Raw genomic sequence first — 15,117 nt, forward strand, 5'->3', positions numbered from 1 at the left:
AAAGCAAGAAATGCAGAAAAGAGTGTCACACTCCACCCCACACAGCCCCCATCCCTAAGCAAATGCAGAGCCTCTGCCCATCCAAGCCAAAAAAAAAACCAATCCCAAACCAAAACTCAGCTTTCAAGTACAGTTTTTCACCTACTGCAAATTTACCCCAATTTGATTTTGCAAAGGAAGCATGAAGTACTTGCAATGCTTCAGCCTGACACACTGATTTCACAATAAAAAAAAAATACTGAACAAATCATCTTTGGTGTCAAAATGAAGCTGAAATTACATCCAGCAAAGACAGACATCCAAAGGAAAGGGAAAGATAATTGAGTAACAATTAGAAGAAAGGGCAGAAAATCGATAAGGAAACTAAGGATATCAGTTAGGAATGTGCAGAAGAGCAAGACTAAGTACACTTAATGGGATTTTTTTTTTTTTTAACATGAATTAGAAATAAAATTAACCTTTGAAAAGCTTACTTCTAGGGAAGAATGATAAAAATTTAAAACACCCTGGGGAAAATCACCAATGTCCAGGTTAGTCTTCCTGTTCTACTTTTGGAAAGAGGCAGGATTACACAGCTGCACTGCATATGAATGATGCTACACCTTCCAGGCTATTCATCACAGACACAGGAATTGTGTGAAAAGCAAAAGTGCATACACTGAATGCATATGAAAGGGATGTGGGAAAATTGGAAAGGGTACACTAAAGTGACAGGAAAATGATTTGATGGCTGATGAGAACCTCTGCAAGTGAGAGAGTCTTCAGTGCTCAATCTGGTTTGTCAAGAAAGAATGGTGAATAAATGACAGTAGATAAATACTTATATGCCAAGGAAATTCTGATTACTAAGAGGGTTTTGGATTTAAGCTGTACAAGTCAGAAAAAGAACTGGAAGCTGGTGCCAGATAAATCCAAATGATCATTAGGCTCAGAGCTGAAATAGTGATTAATGCTGGTATCATACTACAAAGGGAAGTGATGGATTCTCCATCCCTAGGGATCCCCAGATCAAAACTGTGAATCTTCTCAGATAATGTTTGTCACCTAAATGTGAGCTATTTATTGGGCCCAGTACCAAGGTAACTGAGCAAGAGTTTCAGAGATAGCCAGGCTCCTGGCCTTATATTCCCAAAAATCTAAATGATGGTGGCAGAAGACAACTCTACATGCCAAAAGTTCTTCCTTTCACCTCCAGCCTGTCACTCTCACAGCTCTGGAAACTGATTTCTTAGACATAAACCTTAAAAATGGGCTGTAACAGCACCTAGTTTATTTGGAAAGGGCTGAACTGTCTGCATATGTGTGTTGTACAGTATCTCAACAGACCCCAAAATTCACTGGTTTAGCTGGCAATGGAAGCCCTGGAATACTGTCAATATTGTCAGTAATATTTGTAGAAAATGTGTATGTTCGCTTTTCTTGGGGCATGGCTGGATTATCCCCCAGCAAACCCCTGGGAATGTGATCTCCAGCTACCCCCAGCCTTCAGACCCTGAGGAAGAGGAAGAGGAAAGAGGAAAAGGAAGAGGAAGAGGAAGAGGAAGAGGAAGAGGAAGAGGAAGAGGAAGAGGGAGAGGGAGAGGGAGAGGAAAGAGGAAAGAAGAAAGAGGAAAGAGGAAAGAGGAGGAAAGAGGAAAGAGGAAAGAGGAAAGAGGAAAGAGGAAAGAGGAAAGAGGAAGAAGGAAGGGGAAGAGGAAGAGGAAGGGGAAGAGGAAGAGGTAGAGGAAGAGGAAGAGGATGAGGAAGAAGAAGAGTTAGAGGAAGAGGAAAGAGAAAGAGGAAAGAGAAAGAGGAAAGAGGAAGAAGAAAGAGGAAGGGGAAGGTTAAGGGGAAGGTTAAGGGGAAGGTTAAGGGGAAGGGGAAGGGGAAGGGGAAGAGGAAGAGGAAGAGGAAGAGGAAGAGGAAAAGGAAGAGGAAGATGAAGAGGAAGAGGAAGAGGAAGAGGAAGAGGAAGAGGAAGAGGAAGAGGAAAAGGAAGAGGAAGAGGCCAGCACCGCTCTTACCCTGCGGCCAGCCTCGTTGTTCTGCAGGTTCATCAGCATGCGCGCCTGCTCCTCCGATCCTCGGACGTAGTTCTTCTCCCTCTCCTTGGCATCCACGAACTCCTTGGCGAAGCGGTATCCGTACTCCACGTTGTCCCCGCAGCCTCCCCACAGCCAGTCCCGGGGCAGGTCCTTGGGCCGGGCGGTGCGGCTGCAGCCGCAGCTGGACAGTTCTCCCTCGCGACACGCGCGGCTGATGGCGTTCACCACCCCCGCCGCGCTCACCGCGTACGTGAACGCCGTCTCCCGGCTGCCTGGGGACACGGGGGGGACACCGGGTTAATTCAGGATATGGAGGTCAATTAAAATATGGAGGTCAATTAAATGCAAGCAAATCAAATCGCATTTTGAGCGCCTTAAGTTTTAGCTTTTCTGTTTTTCACATTCTGCGCTGCCCAGGTGTGGAGTTTTGAGCTTCGTGTTCAGTGTCAGTGAGCTCTCTTCACAGACAAAACAATTCCTTTTCCAGCTCCATACCAAGGACAGTCTTTACAGGGTTCAGGCCCAAAAGCAGGAACAACGCTGGGCTGAAGGGAGAAAACAAGGATGGGACTCCAGAACCTGGAGCTGGGACTGGACAATGAACCCTGATATGCAGATGGACCAAAACTTATAAAAATGTGAGCCCTGGTGAGCAATCATCCATTCTGTGACCATTTTTGGTCCTTCTTGGGTGTAGCCCTGGCCAGGCTCCTGCACTGCCCCAGGTGTGTCCTTTAGGGCCTTTCAATAAATCCCTGCTTTATCCTGAACCCTGTCCAGCCTCTGTTCCAGGCCAGCCCTCTCCAGGCATCACCAGGAGCACACAAACCACGGTGTGCTCTGTGGAGGTGCACAGAATCTGCTGGGATCAAGAGCAAGGGCTCCATCCCGTTCTGGATAGCAGCTCCAGAGGCAGGGATTGCTCATTCTTGTTCCCCATCACTTATCCTTCCATTCTAACCTGGAGGAAACCCTCAAGCAGCAGGAGGGTTCTTCACTTGCTGAAAATACAGCCACGTTGGCGTTTGCCAATTGTTCATAAAGAACAAGTAACGAGGCTGGGTCTGTGCAAAAGGAGCACTCTGGTTAAGCCAGTTATCGCTCTGGAATGGCTTCATTTAATCGGGACATGCAGTCTTTATGGGCTCCTCCTCAGTGAACTTATTTTAGTTTACAGCTGAAAATTATTTGTAGGCAAAGTGGTGGAAACTCATTTTTACACTGCAACATCAAGGCAGGGTCTCTTCCACTGCCTGCAGAAGCACGGTGCTGGAAGAAGTAAAACTCCCATGTAGATCACAATAAAGGAAAAGACTTTCCATTAGCAGGTTTTCCAGAGAATGCCCTGCTTGGCGAGCATGCCCTAGGCAGCCCAGCAGCAGAGCCGAGCGGCTGGATCAGGTCTCCAGCTCGCTATTCCTGGCACGGATTGAGCCTCAGTGTGAGCACAGCCAGGGCACTGCATCAGGCCAAGCCCCAGGAGTGCCCACAGGGTCTGCACACAGGGAGAGGGACAAGGAGGCAATCCACACTCTGCCACATGTCCAATAAATAGCTGAACCAAGGCCTTTGGAACCACTGTGCTCATCACCAAACTTGCAGGTGATAAAGAGAGCAGCTGCCAAAGCTTCATCAGGATAAGCAATCTAATTGTGAAGGGCTACTTGCACCAAACCCCAGCAAGATGCTCTCAGGGAAATTTTGAGGACTTCAAAGGGCAGATCCTCAAAGAATAGTTTATCACCAGCTCAGGAGGCTCTGAGTGCCAGCTCCCTCAGCGGGACCGAGCTGTCACATTTGGTGTGTTCTTGTTCCAATTTGCACGTGCTGACAATCCCTAATTAATAGCAGCTTATCACCAGCTTAGTGCTAATGACCCAAGACAAAGGCAAGGCTGTAAATGGCATCCAACTTGCAGAAGAACTTTTGATTTTTTTACCCCACCTAAATGAGAGATGAACACTGAGGGTTTCTGCTCTGGAACACAAAATGCCACAGGACACACAATACAGAAAGGAGATCTTTCCTCGCAGGTCATTAGGAGAGAACTGCGCTCACCAAACCTCCCTGGCCCAAGAAATACAGAGGAGTGACTCCCAGTTAAGGCAGCTGAGATGAGACTGGCCCACAAGGGAATTAGAGTTAATTCTTCAGTAACCAAAATCAAGCTTTTACTCATCCGGTTTGTGTTGCACGTTATGGATCTCCTAAGGTAAGAGTCCAGTGTGCAGTTTTGCCCCTACCTGTGTGGAGAAAGCCCTGAGGACACACCAATCATCCTTTTAAGGAGAGCACTCCCCTGTCTGTAGAGATTAAAATACCTGCAAGGAAAGGACCTCACACCGTGACAGCTCGTTCAACAGAGCCTGCATGGCTCCAGGTGCTTAGCATCCTTACAGCCTGACAGGGATCCGGGAAAAGACACCGGCATTTACACTTTTACCGGCCAGATTTCAACTGGCTCCACCGGGCAGATGGAGAATCCCACTCAGACACTGCATCTGCTCGAGTTCTTCAGGCTGCTGAGGACGGTGGTGGGACAAGAGGCTGCAACAAGTCACAGCAGGGTGAGGTGTTTTTACATCCCTCCTCTTGCTGCCCACGAAGCAAACGCTTGGAAAAGTACTTGGGTATATAACCCAAATACTGGGGTTTTCACTCGTCCCCTCAAAGTTCAGCCCAGCCCCGCACCTCTCTGCTGTCGTCTCAAAGGACTGGGCTGTTATTCCCGAATTTGTTCCGGCCTCCGTCCCGTGGCTGCGGGCCCCGGGAGCCGTGCCCGGCGGCGGGGAGCTGTGCGGAGCTCTGCTGCCCTCCTGTGCCCGCCCGCCGGGAGCCTCGGCTGCTCCCGGGGCACTGCATCGGCATCCCGGGCACTGCATCCGCATCCCGGGCACTGCATCGGCATCCCGGGCACATCCCAGGCACCGCATCCGCATCCCGGGCACTGCATCGGCATCCCGGGCACTGCATCCCGGGCACAGCATCCGCATCCCGGGCACTGCATCGGCATCCCGGGCACTGCATCCGCATCCCAGGCACAGCACCCGCATCCCGGGCACTGCATCAGCATCCCAGGCACATCCCAGGCACCGCATCCGCATCCCGGGCACTGCATCGGCATCCCGGGCACTGCATCCGCATCCCGGGCACTGCATCCGCATCCCGGGCACTGCATCCGCATCCCGGGCACTGCATCCCGGGCACAGCATCCCGGGCACTGCATCCGCATCCCGGGCACTGTATCCCGGGCACCGCATCGGCATCCCGGGCACTGCATCCGCATCCCGGGCACTGCATCCGCATCCCGGGCACTGCATCGGCATCCCGGGCACATCCCGGGCACTGCACCGGCATCCCAGCACACCACACCCCAAGGCACCACATCCCGAGGCACCACATCCCGGGCACCACATCCCGAGGCACCACATCCCAGGCACCACATCCCAGGGATGCGGCCCCCAGCCAGGGCTCGGCTCCCACAGCCCCTCTGGAGCTGCTCCAGAAGGAAATGGGAGAAGAACGAACCCCGTACTTTAACTTTTTTTTTTTTTTTAATGAAAATGTTTTCGTTTCAACTCGTTGGTTTTAAAAGCATTACCCTAAAGTTTGCAGATCTCAAAGAAAAACAAGGAAAAAAAAATTCTCTTTGTTCTCTGTTTTTATGACTGTCTTTCTTTTTCCCCCTTTTAGCATTTGAAAAGACAGAAGAGATAAGATCTTTGGCTCCAGAAATGACTGGACTAACCTGGAAATCCCAGCCTTGCATTTAGGATTCTGCTGGAGGAGATATGCTCTCTCCACCCCTGAGGAAATTCTAACATGACCTTTTGGGGTGCTCTGTGCTCTCCCCCTCATAAATGTAGCAGTGAGGAATGTGTCTGTATATAATGCATCAAGCTACACACACACATGTGCAGTCTAAAATCTGCATTGACAGACCAGGAAGCAACTTTGGAAGGGTGATTTTTTACATCATTAAATATTGTTATTGAATAAACCACATTTAAGAGCTAAGAGCCAGTCTCATAACAACACAAACAGGGGAAAACAATGTTCCAAAGCAGCCAACTTCAGTGTCCCTCCAAAAGCTTTGTGTCACTGGACTGCCTCACTGCCATGAGAAGCACAAAATGAAGGTGTAATGATTAAACACAGCCCAACCAGCTCTCCTGCTTCTGAGCTGAGTCAAGTTCTGTGAAGGGGGAAGGAAACTGAGCTTCCAGGTTTCTGGGGGAATGCTCTCACATGGATCTCCCAGGCTCTGGCCAAGGCAGGTTCTCCTCCCCTCTCACAATCCAGTGCAGCTCCAGAAATCATGTCATACATGCCAGGCTCGCATGGGTGGGTGGGCAGCGAGGCTTGCTGGCACACTGTGCACCTTCTGGGTGCCTCTTATCTCCTTTCCCCTCCCTCTCCACAACAATCTGGCATGGCTGTGCACTCTTGCAGATATTCTGGTCTCCAGGCCTTTCTCGTGCCATTGGCACAGAGTACAGAAAAAGGGCTGTGGTCCAGATTTGGGGCTCAGAGGTTGAAAACAGGAGACAGACACACAGTACAAACCCAGGGAAAAATGGCTTTATATCTGGCATAACCTAAGAGATTGAGAGGTTTTGTCTTCTTCCCCAGTGTGGAAAATACGATGAGCAAAGACCCATTATGAATAGGAAAATGTAAAATCGGAAGGTGAAGCTATAAGAAAGGAGAGGCAGCATCTCCCTCCACAGCAGCTCATCCATGACACAAACAGCCACGAACCACCAAAGATCCAGGAATACCCCAGGACACCTTCAGTGAGATTTTTCTTTTGTGCAGTCTCCTGCTGGAGTATAAACATCTGAACGTGCTCTAGCAGAGCAGAGAATGGTTTCCAAACTGCTGGCATAGGTTTTTGGAGAGTGGGCAACTGCAGGCAGTCACCTCAGACACTGCCATCAGCACATTCCTGCCACAGACACAGCAAATGCACACACAAAGCAAGCAGCAGGAGCAATGGTCACACCCATCACACACCCACAACACCTCTGCCTTCACCAAAACGTCAAGAAATCCACTCCCAATCTTAACTCAGAATCAGATTCATTTTAGAGAGGAGAAATCCTCCCGCTTCCACTATCCACTCTAGCTCCTTCTGCCTCTACACATTCTGATTCTTCCTGACAGCTTTTCATCCTTCAGCTCTCTTAGTTCACCCTTCTCCACTCGTGGACCCTCTCACAGCACCAACCCAGAGCTGCAGGAAGCTCCTGGAGAATGAGGATTGCTCCAGAAGGAGAGATTCCTATTTTATTCCATCCCTATGGAGTCACAAGCATTTCCTTGGGGATTTGAAATTTACACCATTCTTTAGGAGAAGTCACACGTGAGGGAGTGACATCAGAAAGGAGAGATGAAAGTGTATTTTCTGTCCTTTGGTGGATGAAATTTCAGTTTTTATCCCTCAAAGCACAAGTTTTAACAATCTGGGATTGCATGCAGCCCCATGTGGCCACCACCCTTGCTATCAGAGAGATCAAGGATGCACAGATGCCTTGGATGTGTGACAGGAACTGGAAGTATGTGTCAGGAAACAGCATTTCCCAGAGAAGAACTCTTGGGGTATGAGCTGGGCAGAAAGGGGAGAATCAGAATAGCTCTGGTTAGGGCTGAAATAGGAATTCTGCAAGATGGAGTAACACCTGCAGAAATATCCCTGGAATTTTCTCTAGGAGGACACACGAATTTCAGGATCAAACAGAGGAGATCACAGGACTTTGTGCCCTATCCCTGAACGCCCCAGAGCTATTAAAGGTGCATCTCTTGGTGTCCTGCTGCTTCTGCAGCTTTGTTGAGAGTGAAGCCAAAACCAGTGTGAGCAATACCGGGGGTACAGGAGCTGAAGGTCTTTTTGCATCCCTCGAGCTCACAACCGAGAAATAGTTCTGATTCTTCAGTGTAAATGATTGGCTTTGTGGGTGGGAAGGGAAACCTTCAGACAGGGGCTGTGGAGAGTGAGTGTGTGTGTGTGTGTGGCTGTTTTAACACCTTTTCTTTATTGGCCTGCCTGTCGGACATTTCAAACCCAGCCCGGATTTCTCAGTTTCTTGCCATCAGATGATTGCATTTCAAAAGGAGCTGGGACAATGTGGCTGGGTCACACCTCAATTCAAGTGCAGCAATGGCCTGTCAATGTGCCTCTTACGGCCAGCAGGGCAGGAATTATAAAAATCTCTTAGGTTTACACAGAAAGCGGCAGTAAGGGGGGAGTGGGGGAATTTCCATGCTCGGAGGGTCCATATTTCCCACATCTCAGGGCTGCATTCCCTGTCCGAGATGCTGGGAGCGATAACACGGGGCCATTGTTCCTGCCTCCACCTTTAAAGAAGCACAGCGAACTTTTCCTGACCTTCCCGTGCTGCCCCCAAAAGAAACGCTGCCAGGGAAGGGGAAAGCTCCTTGCAGGCAGCTCCAGGAGCCGGCCCGGGGCTCATCGCTCCTGCGGGTGTATCTGGAGGAGCAGGGGGACAGCCGGCCTGCGCCCAGCCCTGCTGAATTCCCAGCTGCTCCTACCTATTTTCATGACCCTCCCGAAGACAGAGGTGTTGTCCACCGTGCTGCAGTTCCACCGGCGCTGCCGAAACTGGTGCTGGCACTCCTTGATGGCGCTGCGGGCCCCTTCCCCGATGAACACCATGTGCTCCTGGTAGAGCTGGCAGAGCTTGCGCTGCCCGGGGGACAGCCCCGGCAGCTGGCTGCACACCGGCTGGGCGCCGATGATGTACATCTCCGGCCTCTGGATGGGGTTCATGGCCAAAGACCTGCGATGAGAGAAACATCCCGAGGGAGTCTGGAGGGAGAGGCCGAGCGCCCGACACCGCTCGGCGGCAGCCCGGCCCGGCTGCGGAGCGCATTTCTCGTGTCAGCCGCCTCCCTCCGCATGCGGGGCTCTGCGGGGCTCTGCGGGACCAACACTGCCCGTCCGTAGGGAGACTTTGAGCCCCGGGGCCGGCATGGCGAGGGGCAGATGAGGTTTGCCGCTCTGCGGGGGAACGGGGCTCCGCCGCTGCTCGCAGCGCTCCTGGCAGCGCCTGGGAAACCTCAGCCATCCATTCCCTCCGCATTCCCCACATCCTAGAGCCCGGACCGCATTTCAGGCAGCCCGTACAAAAGGAGCCCAGGAGCGCCTGGAGGAGAGGGACAGCGTCCGGCACTCCCGAGAGTGGGCAGGGACAGCGGGGAACCCTGCAGGGAAGGGAGAGGGAGGGAGGGAAGGAGGGAGGGAGGGAAAGAGAGAAGGAGGGAAGGAGGGAGAGAGGGAAGGAGAGAAGGAGAGAAGGAAGGAGGGAGAGAAGGAGGGAAGGAGAGAAGGAGAGAAGGAGGGAAGGAGGGAAGGAAGGAAGGAAGGAAGGAAGGAGAGAAGGAGGGAAGGAGGGAAGGAGGGAAGGAGGGAAGGAGAGAAGGAGAGAAGGAGGGAAGGAGGGAAGGAGGGAAGGAGGGAAGGAGGGAAGGAGGGAAGGAGGGAGGGAAGCTCCCGGGGCAGGAGCTGCCGCACGGCCCCGGACTGTCCCGCTCCCCGCTCCCCGCTCCCCGCTCCCCTGTCCCCGGTCCCCGGTCCCCGGCGGACAAAGGCGCCGCCGGCTCCCCTCACTTACCACCAGGAGTTGGCGTCGGCCACGGGCGAGGTGCAGCTGCAGAGGAGCGCGGCGGCGAGGGCCAGCCTCGGGCCGCTCATGGTGGGCTGCGGGGGCAGCCCCCGCGGAGCCGGCCGCCGGGACGGGGCGCCCTGCGGAGAAGCGCCGAGAGAAGCCCTGGAGCGGGGCCTGCGTGCGGCGGGGGCGCGGCGAGCTCGGCCCGGCTGCCGCCCCCTCCCACCCCGCAGGACCCTCCCCCGGCCGCCGCCTCCCGGGGGCTCCGCCGGCGGCCCTGCCTCCCTCCCGCCCCCGGCCCCGGCCAGGGACCGGCTGCCCGAGCCTCCCGGGGCAGGGACCGAGCCTCCCGAGCCTCCCGGGGCAGGGACCGGCTGCCCGAGCCTCCCGGGGCAGGGACCGAGCCTCCCGGGACAGGGACCGGCTGCCCGAGCCTCCCGGGACAGGGACCGGCTGCCCGAGCCTCCCGGGACGGGACCGAGCCTCCCGGGACAGGGACCGAGCCTCCCGGGACAGGGACCGGCTGCCCGAGCCTCCCGGGGCAGGGACCGGCTGCCCGAGCCTCCCGGGACAGGGACCGAGCCTCCCGGGACAGGGACCGAGCCTCCCGGGACGGGACCGAGCCTCCCGGGACAGGGACCGGCTCCCCGATGTTCCCGAGGTCCCCGAGGTCCCCGATGCTCCCGAGCCTCCCGGGACAGGGTCCGAGGTCCCCGATGCTCCCGAGCCTCCCGGGACAGGGTCTCTCGCCCCCCCGGCCGTCGGGAGCGCTCCCCGGAGCTCCCGGCCCGGAGCCCCGCAGCCGCAGGTGTGCGGGAGCATCAAAGCCCCGCTGCCTTTGTAGTGCAGAGGCGGCTCGGAAATGCTGCCCGCTGCCCAGAATCGGCTCCCCGAGGGCCCCACGGCCCCGTGCCCCGGCCGGGGGGCTCTGCGGGGCCGCCAGTGCGGACAGGGCTGGCACCGGAGCCTACTGGCTTTAGGGGCACGGGAGATGGACAGGAGAAAAGCTTCAAAGGCTCCCCTGGTCCGAACTCCGCTGGAATGGCCGCGAACCTCAAAGGCAGGGCAAGCGGGCAGCTCCTCAGCCCTGCCCCGGACACGGGCAGAGAGCAAATGCGGGCATCCCGCACCGTGCAGGTATTTCTGACCTGAGAGATGCTCCTCTCACCCTGCCTGGCTCACGGGTAGGGAAACAACCACCTTAGCACACCCCCACTGCCGCCTCCATCTCCGCAAGGCTTCCCTCTGTCCCCTGCTCCACACGGCTCCCACCTCTCCTCCACGGAAACATGCCCACCCCAGGCTCCTCAGCAGGCTGAGCGTGCAGATCCCCCCAGGATGTGGGGTACAGGGGGTACAGGGGGTACCCGGGTACCCAGCCCTGCCCTCTGCCTCACCAGCAGCACCCCAGACATGTGGGGTACAGGGGGTACAGGGGGTACAGGGGGTACAGGGTACCCAGCCCTGCCCTCTGCCTCACCAGCAGCACCCCAGACATGAATCACCAGCCCCAGCAGCTCAGACTGCTGCAGTGTATTTTTTATCGAATTCCTTGCGCCCGCCACGGTGGACTTGCTGTGTTTGTTTGCAGCACGCTTGGCTTCCTCCCCCATCCAGATGTGCTGTACCTGCAGCTGGTGGCCCATCTCACCTGGCAGGCAGATGTGGGGCTGCAAGTGCCAGAATTAGCCTCGGGACAAAAAAGCCTTGTGTGACCTGGCAGCGCAGCGGGAGGGGAGTTTTACTGCTCGGGATCCATGTCTGAAGAAAACAGGGTGACTTTATTCCCATCTTCTCTATCCTCCCTTCTCCTCCTCCCCCAGCCCCGAGCGTGAGGAGGGGTGGCGAGGTGTGTGTGTGTGTGTGTGTAGCCAGGCATACGTGTTTTGGGTCTGTTTCTATAGGGAATAGACAGAATGGAAAGTTTATCTCCCCGAGTCTGGGGAGGAAGGAAGTTGTGTATGGATGAATGGCTTTTCCATGACAAACAATGAGTCTGCACAGACATGGTGTGATGTCACCTAAAGAATTTCCAAGCCAGCCTCAGATACAGAAAACATTTTTGCTGGCAGAGAGGAGAGCGTCCCACCTTTCCATCTCATCACAGCCAGAAAGAAGAAGTAGGGCAGGAGAGGAAAAATAAAAGCCCTGGCTGTCTCTGCCACGCACGAGGCATGTGCCATGTAAACAGATGACACGATGGGAGAAGCGCATCTCCGAGCTGTGCCCTCACCCTGCGGATGCTGAGGAAGGAGTAAACCGTGGCCAGGCGCCCGGCTGCCTCTCCCAGCCGGGAATGTGAGACGGCAGCAGCTGCCGAGGCAGTTCCACCAATCCAGGTGATGTCAATGGCAGTGTGAGCTTCTCTGAGCACACGTGCAGCGTTCACGGGGCGGCCAGGACACGGCAGCACGCACCGCTGGCCCACCGGCAGCACCGCGGCCTGCGGGGAACAAAAACCTTCCCAGCCCGGAAAGCCTGGGAGATGCTCACGTGAAACCTGCTCCAGAAACACGTGGCACTAATTAAATACCTCGTTTCAAGCATTAATATGCACAGGCAGACGATGATTAACAACAGTGAGGTGTTATGAATACTGCTGGTAGCAGCCTGACTGCCAATGAGCACGAGGAGCGCTTGCGATCTTCTTTTGAAACACGGGACCCAAGTATTGCTGTACGGGATAAGATGGCTTATCCAGCCAGCCTAATAGCCTCTCCAAGGTGGCAACTAAAGCAGTTCCTTCAGCAGAAGAAGTCTCAAACTCTGAATCCTACCTAAAATCTGCTGGTGAGAGCAACTGCCATTCAGCCTATATGTGAATTATGGAAGCGAGTCCTTTTTGAGGTGCTGGAAATAATTTCTTTGCTGGCTGTGTTTATGACTTCAGATAAAGTGATAACAGCAGGTGAGGCATTGCTGCAGGGATTTAGCCTCAGCCAGCAACTTCCACACCAAAAAAAATCTCTTGGCTGGTGGTCTGAAGAATGCGGTCTTCCCCTCTTGTGCCTGTTTCTACTTGCCACCAAAATCCTGAATGAGAGGTTTTGATTTTATAAACAAAAAGCTTGGGTTATCTTTTGAGCCCGACTGCAGGGCTGGATCAAACAGCTTTGTGAGGTTGTTTGCCCAAGCAGGGCTGGGTGGCAGACATCAGGGACATTTTGTGAGGATCAGAGGTGGGGTGAAGCGGGGCTGCCGTGGGCTGGGATGGATGGAGCACCAGGTAGGACAGCCCAACCTCACTGCAGGTGGAGCAGCCCTCCTGGCCATCATCCTGCCCATCCTTCCCCATCCAGGTGACTCCCACCTTCACTCCAAACCATCCTTCCCCTGCAGCAGCCCACTCACACCAGCTCAGACCACTCCTGCTACTCTAGGGGATGAAGGAGCAGGAGGAAGAACTCTGAAAGCACAGGTTGCTGTAACTCCTGTGGGAAAAGGTCCCATCCCACCCCTTCCAGTGGGCATGGATCACTCACACAGCAGAAGAGAACCTGCTCGAGCACTGCAGATGCTTGCACCCAGAGCAAGCATCACCTGGGCCAAGTAAGGAGCTGTTGCCTGAAAACAGGACATGAATCTCAACCCTCAGATAAAAGGTCTAATGCCTCTTAGAGGGCAGAGCAGCAGCAGCAAGCCTTCCTCTTCTTAAAGCCTTGGCATTCTGCTGCATTCAACAGTCTGCTGCCCGAGGCAACTGTCTACTGTGCTGGCTGCCTGCCTGAAATTTGTACCTGTGTTTGCCTTTGTTCTCTTTTCAGAGGTGACAAGTGTGCACCAAGCATAAATTTACACATCCAGTTTCCAAAGGTGCAGCCAAGCAGTTGGAGAGCTGTCACTGATTTCCCAGCACTGTCCCTGCCCTGTTTGCTGCAGGGAAGCTGCAGGACACCAAGAAAGGGAGGTCATGTCCATGAGATCGTTTGCAAAGATTTGGCAGAGCCTGAAAAGGGTTGAACCCTCGCTGGAAGACAGCTCTGATAAATGAGAAAGGGAGGGTTACTCATGCAAATTCCTTGTCCTACCCTTATTGTTTCTTAAAAACTCGGGATGTCCCCAGATGTGACCCAGATCTTTATCGAGTGAAAGGAAACATCACTTCCACATAACTCCAGTGTTCCTCATTTCTGCAACTTGTCTGATTTCTTCTGCTCTGGGGAGAGCTGGACATACATTCCTCCTCTAGTGATCAGGAGCTTCTTTTGAGTTCCTGTTTACTCTTGCAGCTTGACTGCAGTTCAGTGCTTGCTTTGAATGCCTCGCAGTGTCCAGGGCATCCAGAAACAATTACTGCTTTCTCTGACACAAGGCACTTACTCCAGATGTGAAGGATGCTCACTGAAGTAGAGTCTCTCTGCTTCAGGAGCCAGTAGAGATGCACTGCCCAGTGTTGTGTTTAACCCCTCTTCCTCCTCTTCCTCCTCCTCCTGCTGGCCCCAGCTGGTTCTGCTGGGCACAACATCAGCTCTGGGGTACCCTTTGGCCCAGCTGTGTCCATTCCCAGCTCCTCCTGCACCCCCAGCCCGTTCCCTGGCAGGGAGGGGCGAGAGGCAGGAAAGGCCTTGACTGTGTGAGCCCTGCTGGGCAATAACCAAAATATCCCGGAGTTATCAGCGCTGTTTTCAGCACTAATCCAAAACACAGCCCCCCACCAGCTACTATGACGAAAATTAACTTCACTCCAGCCAAAACCAGCACACCCAGGAAGGAGGCTTTCCATGTGCTGCTCCAAGGGGAATCCCTGCCCTCTGCTTGTGTGCCATGGAGCTGCTGACAGCATCAGGAGATGGATCAGAACGTCCTGCTATCCATCTGCTTCTGGCAGACAGGCTTTAACCACAGCTCTTACTAAGACTTCAGGAATCTCATTAAAGTCACATACTTGCCCATTCAGCTGAACCAGTTTTAGAGGGAGTGTAGATTAAAAAAAAAAAAAAGAAAGAAAAGAAAAAAAAAATTTAATAAAGCCCAAATCACTTGAAGCTAAATTTCAGTCTTCACACAGGAACCTAAATCATCTTTTATCTCACCACTCCCTGACTGGTTCTGTGCTGCTCCCCTGCTGCCCTGTCCTCTCTCAGCACTGTGCCACCACATCGCTGCACTGGTGTCAACCTTCCCAGATCTAAAGGAGTTTATTTATTTGTACTGCAATTATTACTTAACCAGCACCTGGAGCCACCTCCATAGGTCCAGACACAGCTGGGCTGTTACAGAAGGTGTAATAAAAGCTTCTTGAAGTATCCCAGCACATCAGTCCTTCATGCCTGCCCTTTTGCCTTGCCTCACTGAATTGTCACGCACTGTCTGTCTCTGCTGGAAAGGCAGATTATTCCTGCTTACATCCTGCTTGTTTCTTTTGGTGCTTACAGGCTCGGTTTTATCTCCTGATGTGCTCATGCACTACCTTTTCCTGCATCTCATCACCTGTCACCCCTGCTGACAGATCCAGATTTCCTTTC

At 53.7% G+C, this 15,117-nt stretch overlaps 1 protein-coding gene across 1 annotated transcript in view; it reads right to left on the minus strand.

Annotated features, from left to right (window-relative positions):
• WNT5B (Wnt family member 5B) overlaps positions 1-15,117 on the minus strand; it is a 71,452-nt gene that overhangs the window by 5,520 nt on the left and 50,815 nt on the right. Inside the window, exons 2-4 of the mRNA XM_086885539.1 lie at positions 9,659-9,789; positions 8,577-8,824; positions 2,004-2,296 (exon numbers count right to left, since the gene is read on the minus strand). Coding sequence (XP_086741665.1) covers positions 2,004-2,296; positions 8,577-8,824; positions 9,659-9,789 — 672 coding nt within the window. The remainder of the gene's footprint in view (positions 1-2,003; positions 2,297-8,576; positions 8,825-9,658; positions 9,790-15,117) is intronic.

This window comes from Cyanistes caeruleus, chromosome 4 (assembly GCF_971803275.1).
Source record: "Cyanistes caeruleus chromosome 4, bCyaCae1.hap1.1, whole genome shotgun sequence".
Taxonomy (NCBI): domain Eukaryota; kingdom Metazoa; phylum Chordata; class Aves; order Passeriformes; family Paridae; genus Cyanistes; species Cyanistes caeruleus.